General features: G+C 38.5%; 1 protein-coding gene across 4 annotated transcripts in view; it reads right to left on the bottom strand.

The window, feature by feature from the left end:
* PPA2 (inorganic pyrophosphatase 2) overlaps nucleotides 1-15,072 on the bottom strand; it is a 97,852-nt gene that overhangs the window by 72,198 nt on the left and 10,582 nt on the right. For 2 of the 4 annotated variants that reach the window (XM_061419476.1, XM_061419478.1), the window contains exons 2-3: nucleotides 7,881-7,945; nucleotides 3,923-3,967 (exon numbers count right to left, since the gene is read on the bottom strand). In XM_061419476.1, coding sequence (XP_061275460.1) covers nucleotides 3,923-3,967; nucleotides 7,881-7,945 — 110 coding nt within the window. The remainder of the gene's footprint in view (nucleotides 1-3,922; nucleotides 3,968-7,880; nucleotides 7,946-15,072) is intronic. The other 2 variants (XM_061419477.1, XM_061419479.1) reach the window with 1 other exon arrangement.

The raw sequence follows: 15,072 nt of genomic DNA, 5'->3' as shown, positions 1-15,072 counted from the left end.
AATTTTTAAAGTATCAATATCAGTTCACGAAAGATTAGAAATAAACCAAAAAACTATCTTTTACCACAGATCATTTGAGAAGCAGTGATTAAATATAGTTATTCTCAACTATGCCACACAGTAAAATCACCTGGAGAGCTGGAATTGATTTTTTTTTTTAAGAGATTTCTAGAGCCCCCATCTCCTACATATTTGAATTCAGTGGTTCTGTGGTGAAGCCAGGGCATTGCTTATTTCTAAAAGCTCTCTAAGCAATTTTAATATGCAGCCAGAGTTGAGAACCTCTGGTTTAAAGCACTGCTAAACAATATCTGGGGTTTTCTTAGTGAAACAGGAATGCTGTTAACTTAAAGAATGCCATTTACACAATTAAATATAAATCAAGCCAAAGAAATAATGATGGTTTTTAAGTTCTTCTAGATAAGACTGAAGTTTACCACGACAAAACTGCACACTCATAATGAGATAAAGAACAAAGTTGAGAATGCACTCTCAACAACTGCTCCTGAGAAATACGCCTCATATCTATCTTAGCAGCCTTATATACAGGCCTGCCGTTATGTTTCATTTTCTATGCTCTTTCATGAGGTACCCCAGCACCTGTTTAAATATGTCTGAAGTAGCTGTTAAAAAGAAAAACCTAAGTAAACGGCAGATGTTCACATAATTTATTCATCCCTGAAAGTCTGGCTATAAGAGAAGAAATGCATGCAGATGAATACTCAGAGGTGACAGAGAAGACAAAGCTGGTGCCAATCCTTTTACAGAATGACACCCACCAAAACCCCTCACAGAGACTTGAATTACGCCAGGAGAACAATGGATCAGGTTTGAATTTTAAGCCTGCAAACTACACTCTTCCTCATCATTTGCTCCTGATCTCTAGGAGTGTACTTCCAGTCTGCTTTTCTTCTCTTGGGCTAAAATGCACATGACCTGTAATTTTTTAAAGCTAATGTCAGTCTGTTTATTCTAAGATTAATGTTAATTACAAACCAAAAGTAGCCTGCTGAAATTTATTAGAAAATCACAAAGACACAAGGGGACATGTTTCAAATTCGGAATGTTGGGTTAGGGACATTTACCTCTTCCTTCAGTTCTTTTTTCTATTTTTTTCCCTTCTATTTTTATTGCAGGGAAAAAAAAAAAAGGATGAAAAAGCAGTCAGTAGATTTTATGTGTGTGTGTGCTCAGTGCTGTGTGACTCTCTGCAACACCATGGACTGCAGCCTGCCAGGCTCCTCTGTCCATGGGAATTCCCAGGCAAGAATACTGGAGTGAGTTGCCATTTCCTTCTCCAGGGGATCTTCTCGACCCCAGGAGTGGAACCCTTGTCGCTTGTGTCTCCTGCATTGGCAGGCAGATTCTCTAACACTGCATTATCTATATTCTTGGGGTGTAAAAAGAAAGGAAATAACCCTTCTATCCTTGTTCTAACCCTTAAAATATCAAATAAACTTGGATTTGACATTAAAGCTAAGGCAACAAATGCAAAAATAAACAAGTGGGAACATACTCAAGTAAAAAGCTCTGCGCAGCAAAGGTAACAATTAACAAAATGAAAAGGCAACCTATGGAATGGAAGAAAACAGTTGCAAGTCATATATCTGTTAAAGGGTTAATAAGCAAAATATATAAAGAAATCATGTAATTTAATAGTGAAAAACCAATCCATCAAAAAAAAAAAAAAAAGGGGCACAGGTCTTAAATACTTTTCCAAAGAAGACAAACAGATGGCCAACATTACTAATCATCAAGAGAAAGAAAGCAAATCGAACTCACAATAAGATACCAGGTCATGCCCATTAGAATGATTATCATGAAAAAAGATAAGAAATAACAGTCCTGGCGAGGATGCAGAGAAAAGGAACCCTTGTCCGCTGTTGGTAGAAATGTAAACTGGCGCAGCCGCAATGGAACATAGCATGGAGGTTCCTCAAAAAACTGAACATAGAACTACCACATAACCCAGCAATCCCACTTTTGTATATATATCCAAAAAAAGGAAAACAGGATACCGAGGAGATACTTATACTCCTAAGCCCGTTATAGCATTACTCACAATAGCCAAGACCCAGAAACAACCTCAGTGCCTGTCAACAAATGGACAAATACATTTTTTATATATACAAGAGAATAGTATCCAAGCATGAGAAAGGACGACATCTTGCCCTTGGTGACAGGATGGGTGAACCTGGAAGGTATTATGCTCAGTGAAAGAAGTCAGACAGAAAAAGACACATACTGCATGCACCACTTCCAGGTAGAATCTGAAAAGTTTTAAAAAGCCAAATTCATAGAAAGAGAGTAGGAAAGTAGTTGCCACGGCCTGAGGGGTGGGGGAAATAGAAAAGAATTAAAAAAAAAAATCTCAAATCAAAAATCAGGTAGTCACCAACACACAAACTATGTTCTAAAAATTAAAGTTTAAGTTGGTTTCCCTGGTGGCTCAGATGGTAAAGAATCTGCCTGCAATGCGGCACACCTGGGTCCGGTCTGGGAAGATCCCTTGGAGGAGGGCATGGCAACGCACTCCAGTATTCTTGCCTGGAGAATCCCACGGACAGAGGAGCCTGGCGCGCTACAGTCCATGGGGTCATATAGATTCCGACACAACTGACTCACTAAGCACTACTACTATATATACGCAGTAAACATTTTTGCCACTGAAACAACTGCTTTCAGGTTAACACTCACAGTCTCTAGGAACCCATAAAGACTTGAGCCCCTGGATGTCTATTTATCCATTATGGAGAGCAATGACTCTCAAACTTCCGAGCGTACAGGATGCCCTGGGACACTTGTTTTGGGCACACTGGGAAAGAATCCACTAGCCAATGCAGGAGACACAAGAGACAAAGGTTCGATTTCTAAGTCTGAAAGAGTCCCTGGAGAAAGAAATGGCAACCCACTCCAGTATTTTTGCCTCAGAAATCCCATGGACAGAGGAGCCTAGAGGGCTATAGCCCAGGGGTCACAAAGAGTCGGACACAACTGAGTGACTGAGCACAGAACACTTAAATGTGAAGACTACCCAGTCCGCATGAATTTAGTAGATACGGAATGGACCAGGAATCTGAAATATTAACAAGTGCCCTAAGCAGTTCCAATGCAGATGGTTTAGGACCATCTGACAAACATCAGTTTAGTAAAATACAAGATGGGGGGCAGGAAAAGCTGATAGGAATTAAACAGCCCCACAGCTATGCTTGGAAGTAGATTCAAAGGCTGGGGTCAAAAGTTTCAGCCAGACGAGACTAGAGGGCAATAAGGTTAGGAAGGGAAAAGAAGGCTAAGAGGCAGGAAATGTTTCCTGGAATCAGCAAGATAAAAAGGAATCAACAGAAAGAAATGGGAAGACAGATATCAGTTAAATGTTCTGGTCCTAAGTCAAAAACAATTAAAAGTTTGACAGTCATATATTTAAAGATGGATTTAGAATGTATTTATTTTAGCATATAGTTGGAATATAGCATATATTCCTGGATCCTAGAATAGTCAGATTTATAAACAGAAAGTAGCACAGTGGTTACCAGGGGCTGTGTGGACGTGGAGTGGAGAGCTATTGCTTAATGGGTCCAGAGTTTCAGTTTGAAAAAATGAAAAAGTTCTGGAGATGGATAGCAGTGATGATTGTATAACATGGTACAGAATTTAATGTTGCTGAACTGTACACTTAAAAAGTGTACAATAAATAATACGGTAAATGTCATGTTACATATATTTTACCATAAGGGAATAAAGTAAAATGATAATATTGTCCCTAGCTGCCTTAAAGAGAGACTAGAATAAAAACATCAGGATGCATTCATAAGTTCTGCGACGGAAAATAATTCAGCATCACTTTACAAATGCAGACTACCATCAGGGTCTTTAAAAGACAATATAAGTGATACACACAAATAAAAACCTTTAGATATACCTCATATTCATCATTTCGTGCTCTTTTTGTAGGAATGCCATTTTCCTATAAAAGAAAAGATGGTTATTAGAGAAATGCAATTCAAAAATACAATGAGGTACCATCTCACACTGGTCAGAATGGCCATCATAATAAAGCCTACAAATAATAAATGCTGGAGAGGGTGTGGAGAAAAGGGATCCCTCTGACACTACTGGTGGGAATGGAAACTGGTGCAGCTATTTTGGTGAACAACACGGAGATTCCTTGAAAGAGCTACCAATGATCCAGCAATCCCATTCCTGGGCATATATTCTGGAAAGACAAAAACTCTAATTTGAAAAGATACTTGGACCCCAATGCTCATAGCAGCACTATTTATAATAGCCAAGACATGGAAGCAATCTATATTCACTGACGGATGAGTGGATAAAGAAGATGTTTTATATACATATAATGGAATATTACTCAGTCATAAAAAAGAACGAAATAATGTCATTTGCAGCAACATGGATAGAAATAGAGATTAACATGCTAAGTGAAGTATGACAGACAAAGACAAATATCATAAACTATCATTTATATGTGAAATCTTAAAAAATGATACAGAAGAACTTATTTACAAAAACAGAAATATTAATAGACTCACATAGAAAACAAACATGATTAACAAAGGGGAAGGCAGGGAGGGATGAATTGGGAATTTGGGATTAACAGATACACACTACTGGATATAAAATAGATAAACAGCAAGGACCTACTTGCTGTATAGCACACGGAACTATATTCAATATCTTGTAATAGCCTATAATGGTAAAGAACCTGAAAAGAATATGTGTGTGTATATATATATATATATATATATATATATATAAAATATAAAACTGAATCACTTTGCTATATACCTGAATCACTGTAAATGAACTACACTTCAATTTTTAAAAGATGCTATTTTTGACTCTAATATTTCATGAACAAATACAGCTGTATTGACCGTACAGCAATAAAAATATGCCTATCGTATAAACATTCCACCAGAGGTTTCCAGAAACCTGATTCAACAGAGAATCCACCAAATACCCAGTGCAGTTTTCTCTCAGCATTTACACCCCCAGTGCATGAGCATCAAAAACTCATGCAGTTTTCAGCGCTTCATAAAACAAATTATTAGAAAAGCTAAATCTCTTTCAAGTATATTTTCCTAGTTTTTACAAAATAAGCAAAGGCTCAGTTCAGTCTTTAAGGAAAGACTGGCAGTTTCCAGTAATCATGCTTAAAACAGTCATTTCATTGTTGAAATGAAACTCCAGGGAGTGTGACTAACAAGCCATGAAAGTACTCGGCTGCGCCGCCTGCCTGTGATTTCCACCAAGGTGTGATTACCAAGTCTCCATCAAGCACTTTTAAATTAAAAGAGCATTATTCGGCGGGTTGGGAAGAAAAATTACACCATTCACAAATGCTCACACATTATATGTAACTTTTACACACCGAAACAGCTAATGAAGGAAACAAACAGAAAAACAATTATTCCAAGTCAGCCCTGAAACACCATTTCTTTTCCTAAAATACCACCACCCAAAGTATAAGGTGCAAGAGTTCTCTAATCATTATGTCTGGGAACAAGGGAAGCCTATTTACACAGCCACTGTATGTACCAATCTCCACAGGCCCAGAATTCATTCGCACAACCTGTTTCACTTTGTTCTGCCGTTACCAATTTTTCATAAGCCCAAATCTCATGTTCCCCCAAACCCATCCTCCTAAGGCAGAGTATTATTACTCAGCGGGATGTAGGAAGCCCATTCTTTGCTCCACTTACACCCCGACCTACTACACAATTCCTCCATATAATATTGTTATCACTGCTACTGCTATGAGGTATAGAGACTGTCACAGTGCACCACCCCCCGCTAAGCAGCACCAGCAGTCACTCTTCACTACTCTCCTCTAGTTTTCTAGCACCTTACAGTATTTGATTGTCTTGTTTATTTTCAGGTTGTTAGTCTCCTCTGGCTGAGCGGGAACTATATTCACCTTTTTCACCACTGCAACTCTAGTGCTCGAAATACTGTCTGACTCATAGTAACCATGCAATAACTGTTTACTGAATGAATAAATTAATTAACAAATAAATAGATGAATGCACCCTCTTTAAGCCAAAACAAAGAGAGTGGTTGGGAGATGTGAGATACCTAGGTTGGACAGCTCACTGGCCAAAACAAGACATAGACACACACACACACACACACACACACACACACTCAGAGACACACATAGTACTGTAGAGTTCTCTACGCTCTCTCACCGGTTCCTTTCTCTCCAGATTACATGACTCCTTGTCCTGTAGCTGAATATTACTCAGAAGTAGTGAGCTAGAAGGATTACACAAGAGCAGCTAAGATACAGACTTTGTAGAGGATGCTGCTGAACGTCCTCTTCCTTGGCTGTCTCTGGGATAATTATTTATGGAAAATTTTATAGACATTATAGGAAATGATTATAGTTTTAAATGTGTTTGTAAATAATAGTTTAGAATAAAATACCTTTCCTTTTGCTTACTGGATCAAGTCACCATTGCCTACTGTCTTCTTGACTTCACACCTGCTATTATTTAAAATAAAACCCGAAGAAATGTTAAAAAAAAAAAAATGACAGTCTGTGGAGTTACAGTCCTATGTTCAAGTCTCATCTCCACAACAGACCATGTTTGTGACCATGGGCAAGGCACTTCACCTCATTAGCAAAATAAAAACGGTAACAGTAGCCCTGGACATACTGAAATAATGCAAGTCAAGCTCTGAGCACAGTGCCTGGCTAAGCACGAGGGGCACTCAGTAACTCTCGGCTCTCATTGCCCCCCGTTATCACTGTTATGGACAGTCCAACCCTGTGAAGACCCAGAAGGCAGCATACATCCTATTCCCATGTTCCATAACCTGACTGTGACACCTGGCAGTCGGCCCCTGAGGTAACACTGGAAAGGTCAAACCAGACTTGCAGCTGCAGCAGCTTCCCACTTTTTCCCTGGCCTCTGCTCCACACTGATCCCACCACGGTTCTGGAAAACCCAACCCCACTAACCAGCCCCATGGAATCTCATCCTGGAATGTAGTTCTGGTCACTGAAAAACGTGGTAATGAAATAAGCCAGTTAACTACTCGGATCTTACTGAAAGAACTGCCAAGGTTGAGGTGACTACTAACATCCACCACCAACGATGCCATCTCGCCAACTAGTCAGGAGAGCCCCAGGAGTGCGCCGATATTCTGAGTCCCTCCTAGGTCCATCTTCAGCAGATTTCCTCCAACCTGACTTACGTCCCTTCTACCCTCCCACCTCTCAAGTAATTTTGGGTTCTAAAAGAATAGCTATTCAAAGACTACCATTTTTCCAACTGTATCTTTCTAGCATCGATCTGGTAGAGTAGTTAAAGAGCATGAACTCTGTGGTCAGAAATGCTAAATCAAATCCTTGTTCTGCCACTCACCAGCTATGTGACCTTAGACAAAGTGTCCAAGTCAACGACGCTTCAGCTCCAGTGTCCTTGGGGATGATAATAGCAATTTATAAGGATTAAATAAAATGGCATATGTTGACATGGTGGCTAGCAAACAGCAGATAATCCACAAATGTTACTATCTTATTATTACTAATACCACTACTATTCTTATTAAAAATAAGCCTCTGGTTAAACTTCCAAATTCTTAACCTTAAATTTTTATTTGCTACCAAATTCTAAGCCTCATAAACTACTAACACTTCTTTCTTCCCAAGTCCTCCTGGAAGAAACCCATTCTTATCCAAATTCTAATCATGAAGAAGGCTTATAATCCTGTTACAAAGATAACTGATGCTAATTCTCCTCTGCCCTTCTCTACCGCCAACCAAAACATTTCTTTTGAAATGCTTCCAAAAAGCATCTTATGGTGATACTAGAAGTAGATATTTTCATGCCCCAAACAAGTTAAAACAATACCTCTTCAGAGTCCACCTTCAGAGGAATATCATGAAAAGGGGAAATGTAGTGACCAGCTACATTCTCTGCAAAGGAAAACAAACAAAAACACAGAATTAAAGCAGTGAACGAGCTTCTTCTTTAGAGCAACTGTACTCTTACCCACTTTTAAATTTTGAACAAGCTGATAATGTTTTTTCAAAATTAACTTTAACTCCCAATTTAAGGTTTAATTCAACTTTTAAAACTTGCTCCAGTCTGATGACCAAAGAGAAAAACGATAGCCCTCTCTTATCTTTGGGGGATGCCTTCCAAGACCCCAGTGGGTGCCTGAAAATGACACTACCAAACCCCACATAGCTTTTGTTTTGTTTTTCTGTACACACCTACATATGATAAAGTTTAATTTACAAGTTAGGCACAGTAAGAGAATATTCAAATTGCCAGCATCATTACGCTTTGGAGCCATTATTAAGTAAGGGTTACCTGAACACAAGGTCTGACAACCAAGACATCTACCTACTAAGGCTGGACAAAGGAATGGCTCAGGCCCAGGAGAGGGACAGAGCAGGACAGCACCAGACTTCACCATGCTACTCAGAACACAGTGGCACGTAACTGAACACTTAATCGTGAAAAGCAAAACCACAAATAAGGGGGACTGCTGTACACACCAAATCAACTATATCTGGGCTGCTGAAACCATTCACTTACCCCTGTGGCTTAAATATCCAAAGTAAAAAGTCTAAATTAGACTAAAACTCCAAATATGAAAAAATCTGACTTTTGAAAAGAGGCTCATGAATAGGTGAACTGGGTTAAAACTGATGTCAATTTTCCCAAGAAAAACCTAACAACATAATTCCTCATTTCCACCTACAACCCACATGAAACAAAGGATTAAAAGTCCTACCAAAATAAAAGAAACAAGTCATTTGTTCCACTCAGTGATAAGGATGCTAATATTAAGGTAAGCTTAAAACAAAAACAAACTTCAATAACTAAAACTATTTTATCCTCATTGCATACTGAAATATATATGTAAAATAACTTTAAAAGTATATATTATTTAAATAAAATATGAATGCATACTTTTATTGGAATGTGTGTTTCCAAAAGCTGGGCTTAATATAGCCATAGAAAATTTTCACTTTGTAATTTCCAAAGTCAAGGTATGTACTACTTCTGGCCTGCTACTTCTTTGGTATAATTTTCAAATTTAGACTTTAAAAATATTTTAATAAATAAAGTGAGGACTGGCTAACACTCCAGTAGCAACAAGTATACAGAACACCCAAATCTTGGTTTCTAAGTACCATTCTCCAGTGAGAAGAACTAGGATTTCTTGAAGAAGGGGCTTATTCTATGCCCGGGGCAAAGAAAATACAAGATGAGCTTGGAATATCCTGGAGTACCAGAAAGTGACCAAGTGCTCAAAAAAACAAAAAGTTACGGGTATGTCAATGGAGAAGGAAATGGCAACCCACTCCAGTATTCTTCTCTGGAGAATTCCATGGACAAAGGAGCCTGGCAGGCTACAGTCCATGGGGCTGCAAAGAGTCAGACATGACTGAGCGATGATCACTCACTCACAGGCACGTCAAAGGGGAAAGGAGCCAACCTGAAAGAGCTCCCAAAGGCCAAAGCTGGAGCAAGTTGAGCAACAAAATAAATAACAGTTACGGGCAAACCTTGGAGACACTACGGGCTTGGTTCCAGACCACTGTTAGTAAGGCGAATATCGCAATGAGGAAAGTCATGCAAATTTTTGGTTTCCTAATGTACATAAAAGTTATGTTTACACTACATTTAGTCTATTAAGTGTGCAATAGCATTATATCTAAAAAAGCAATTTATACATTTAAAAAATACTTTATTGCTAAAAAAAAAAAATAGCTAACTATCATCTGAGTCTTCAATGAATCGTACTGGTAACACCAAAGATCATCAACCACATATCACCACAGCAAATATTATAATAATGAAAGTTTTAAATATTTCGAGAACTATCAAAACGTGACACAGAGACGCCAAGTAGTAAATGCTTCTGTGAAACTGACACTGACAGCCTTGCACGACACAGTGCTGCCACAAAACTATTTGTAAAACGTTCAGTATCTTCAAAGTACAACAAAGTGAGGTATGCCTGTAATGCATTATAATCCAAAGTATACAATAAATATATGGATCAATAAATATGATTATATGGATCAATAAATATGATCCATAGTAATACAAATAAATGATTGTATAAATAAATAAAAATGACAGAAGAGACTAATCTTCCTTCAGAAAAAATCCTAAACAATATATATAGATGTTTCCCCTAACAAAAAAAATAAAGCTTACCCTATTCCCCAAGTGTGGACTAGACTTAGTGACTTGCTTCCAAAGAACAGAGTGTGGAAGGGGAAAAACATTTCCATGGAGAAACCTGACGATCAGTATCCTTAACCAAGTGATCAAGGTTAATATCACCAGTGGACAAGTCGTGTTCATAGCATGGATCCCCTGATACACCGGGATAAAGGTACTTCACATCTGCCATGTTCTTCCCCCAAACCCATAATTCCAGTCTCATTATCAACAAGATATTGGACACACCCAAACTGAGGGACATTCTCAAAATACCTAACCAATACTCTTCAGAAGTCTCAAGGTCATCAAGAAACAAACTTATGAAAGGAATGACTGAGAAGGTGTCAGCAACATCTGCTGGATCATGGAAAAAGCAAGAGAGTTTCAGAAAAACATCTATTTCTGCTTTATTGACTATGCCAAAGCCTTTGACTGTGTGGATCACAACAAACTGTGGAAAATTCTGAAAGAGATGGGAATATTAGACCACCTGACCTGCCTCTTGAGAAACCTGTATGCAGGTCAGGAAGCAACAGTTAGAACTGGACATGGATCAACAGACTGGTTCCAAATAGGACAAGGAGTACGGCAAGGCTATATATTGTCACCCTGCTTATTTAACTTATATGCAGAGTACATCATGAGAAACGCTGGACTGGAAGAAGCACAAGCTGGAATCAAGATTGCCGGGAGAAATATCAATAACCTCAGATATGCAGATGACACCACCCTTATGGCAAAAAGTGAAGAGGAACTCAAAAGCCTCTTGATGAAAGTGAAAGTGGAGAGTGAAAAAGTTGGCTTAAAGCTCAACGTTCAGAAAATGAAGATCATGGCATCCGGTCCCATCACTTCATGGGAAATAGATGGGGAAACAGTGGAAACAGTGTCAGACTTTATTTTTTTGGGCTCCAAAATCACTGCAGATGGTGACTGCAGCCATGAAATTAAAAGATGCTTACTCCTTGGAAGGAAAGTCATGACCAACCTAGATAGCATATTCAAAAGCAGAGACATTACTTTGCCAACAAAGGTCTGTCTAGTCAAGGTTATGGTTTTTCCTGTGGTCATGTATGGATGTGAGAGTTGGACTGTGAAGAAGGCTGAGCGCCGAAGAATTCATGCTTTTGAACTGTGGTGTTGGAGAAGACTCTTGAGAGTCCCTTGGACTGCAAGGAGATCCAACCAGTCCATTCTGAAGGAGATCAACCCTGGGATTTCTTTGGAAGGAATGATGCTAAAGCTGAAACTTCAGTACTTTGGCTACCTCATGAGAAGAGTTGACTCATTGGAAAAGACTCTGATGCTGGGAGGGATTGGGGGCAGGAGGAGAAGGGGACGACAGAGGATGAGATGGCTGGATGGCATCACTGACTCAATGGACGTGGGTCTGGGTGAACTCCAGGAGTTGGTGATGGACAGGGAGGCCTGGCGTGCTTGGATTCATGGGGTCACAAAGAGTTGGACACGACTGAACGACCGAACTGACTGACGGAAATATAATGTCTAAGAGGAATGTGGTACCCTGAACTGGATCTTGGGACAGAAAAATGATATTATGGAAAAATCAGTGACACTGAAATAAAATGTGGAATTAGTTAATAACATGTAACAATGTTGGTTTCTTAGCTTTGACAAATGCACAGTGGTAATGAAAGATGTTAATATTAGGGAACATGGTAAGATATGTACTGAAATTCTGTACAATTGCTGCAACCTTGTCCAATCTAAAATTATTGCAAAATAAAGTTTATTTAAACAAATGAACAAACACAAACAATGGCTTCTGTCCAATAAAATTAGAAATATACAACTTAACAATGGCCCACACTCCACCAAAATTTAATTTCCTTGTCTCATGCTGTGTGGGTTTTCCTTACCACTTATCACTAAAGTTCCTGAAGAAAGAAGACCTTTTGTTGTTGTGTTTCTGTTTGTTCTATTAGGCTCTCTACTGGATCCTCAGAACCCAGAAAAGTTCCCAGCACTTAGTAGGCATTCAGTTAATATGTGCTGAGCAAATATCTCTATTATTATTTCATTTTTCTGTACAAGCTTCTACTATAATTTACCCTCTCCCACCCTAGCAACAAAGTGACTTATGTATGACCCGATGCACAAACTATGATAAAGATAAGAAAAAGCACACAAGTTGCAAAGGATATAAAACTCTCCCTGAACTGAACTGAAGATCTATAAAGCTCTTTTCCATCAGTTAAAAAGGATGCACCTTAAAAAAAAACTTCTCTTTCACATACCACTTCAAATTTCAAATTCTCTGCCTGATTTTAAAGACATCTATGAGCAACACAAAGAACAGGAAACAATACCTATAGCTGATTCATGTTGAGGTTTGACAGAAAACAACAAAATTCTATAAAGCAATTATCCTTCAATAAAAAAAAATTTAAAAAAAAACAGAAAACAAAACTATCAGTTTGCTGCAAGATTATTTACTTTTCTATACATAACAAAGTTACTTAAGTGGGTCACATTTACATATTTTCTATTAAAATAAAACATAGTGGTGGGGAATTGAACACAGTACAGCTACTTTGGAAAATAGTTTGACAGTTTCTTATAAATGTATGATCCAGAAATAAGGAAAAATGAAAACTTATGCTCAAACAAAAACTTCTCAGTGTATGTTTATAGTGGCTTTACTCAATAATCACAAAAACTGGAGGCAACTCAAATATCCAACTGGTAAACAGATAAACAAACTATTAAACCCACACAATGGCATTTTACTCAATAGTCCAGCAGCAGCAGCAGCCATTAGTCCATAATAAAAAATGAACTACTGATACACAGAAGAAAATGAAAAAAATCTATAATGCAATTATGCTAAGTGAAAGAAGCTAGATTCAAACAACTCCACTAAGATAACATTCTGGAAAAGGCAAAACTATAGGGATTAAAAACCAGACCAGAGGTTGCCAGAGGTTGAGGGGATAGGGTGGAGTTGACTTAAAAGAGGAGCCGGGAGAAAATCTGGGGGAGTGACAGACTGTTCTGCACCATCACTGTGCTGGTGTTTAAAAGAGTCTGTATTTCTACTAAAGCTCAGAACTGTTCACACAAAAAAGAAGGCAGTTTAGAAAACTATAGTACATTTTAAGGTATAAACAGGAGCACTTACTGCAAATAACAATCACCCAGCTGCGGTTCTTAGCACATTACTACGTTGCTACATTTGCAACCTATCACTGATGGAAATTAACAACCACCGCAGCTCTAAGAATTCAGGAAATCCTACAAACCAGGAAAGTTTGTTACTAAACTTAATGAAGTACAGGAAACTTGAAAGAACAGCTGGGCTACCTGGAATTAAGACTAAATGATACCTCTAGCACACTGACTTGGTGTGAAGTTTACCTAAAGCTCTTGTTAACTGGGGACAAGTCTCAACAAATACTAAGAAGTAAGAGAAGTATGTGCTACTCAAGTATGAGGGCAAATAGGCCTAGACTGTGATCATTAAAAGCTAAAGATCTGTGAGAAGTGTTCTTTGACATCTATCACTTCAAAATGGGGTCTAAATATATTCAAACACTAAGGCAGTGCCAATACATACATTAAAATAATGTTCTAATTGCCATTTTGGAAGGCAGAAAGAATATACAGGTAAATGAATGGTTTGACTCAGATAACCAAACCTACTAGAAGCCATTTGGGTCATGAAATAGTTTAAATAAAAACATAATAATAAAGAAAAAAATGAAAAACGTCTGGGAAAATAAAAAAAGGCCTTAGATCTCTGATAATTATAATGCTTTGATGGGCATAATACTAATAAATTTGTACAGGAGCAATGAATACAGAGGGCAAGAGTCTGCCTTGTAGTTGCTGAGTTTGATAAAGTCACTCGATTTCTCTGACACTTTTCTCAATTTCCTGTAATTAAGTAATATACAATTTAGTATGCAAAAAGCAATGTATTAGATGTCATAATACAAAAGTGCTAAAATGTGAGCAATGCCTACAGCTAAGTTAGTGCGCACTACACATTATCAGGATCAGCATCATCCTACAAACTGAGAGACAAAGAAGTCCTCTTGGCACAATCGGAGAGCGAATCACTGACCTAATATATAAAGAAAGGATAAGAATCCATCAGAAGTGTTCTAAAGTCAGTACTATAAGTATATTAGGCTTCACTTAAACACATTCAGTTCAGTTCAGTCGCTCAGTCGTATCCAACTCTTGTGACACCATGGACTGCAGAACGCCAGGCTTCCCTGTCCATCACCAACTCCTGAAGTCTACTCAAACTCATGTTCATCGAGTCAGTGATGCCATACAATCATCTCATCCTCTGTCGTCCCTTTCTCCTCCCGCCTTCAATCTTTCAATCATCAGGGTCCTTTCAAACAAGTCAGTTCTTCGCATCAGGTGGCCAAAGTATTGGAGTTTCAGCTTCAGCATCAGCCCTTTCAATGAACATTGAGGACTGATTTCCTTTAGGATAGACTGGTTGGATCTCCTTGCAGTCCAAGGGACTCCAAGAGTCTTCTCCAACACCAAATTCAAAGGCATCAATTCTTCTGCACTCAGCTTTCTTTAAAGTCCAACTCTCACATCCATACATGACTACTGGAAAAACCATAGCTTTGACTAGATGGACCTTTGTTGGCAAACTAATGTCTCTGCTTTTTAATATGCTGTCTAGGTTGGTCATTGCTTTTCTTCCAAGGAGCAAGCATCTTTCATGGCTGCAGTCACCATCTACAGTGACTCTGGAGCCCAAGAAAATAAAGTCTCTCACTGTTTGCATTGTTTCCCCATCTATTTGCCATGAAGTGATGCAACTGGATCCCATGACCTTAGTTTTCTGAATGTTGAGTTCTAAGCA

Source organism: Bos javanicus, chromosome 6, assembly GCF_032452875.1.
Source record: "Bos javanicus breed banteng chromosome 6, ARS-OSU_banteng_1.0, whole genome shotgun sequence".
Taxonomy (NCBI): Eukaryota; Metazoa; Chordata; class Mammalia; order Artiodactyla; family Bovidae; genus Bos; species Bos javanicus.
Note: the sequence above shows the minus strand (reverse complement) of the source record. Positions and strands in the feature narration are given on the sequence as shown.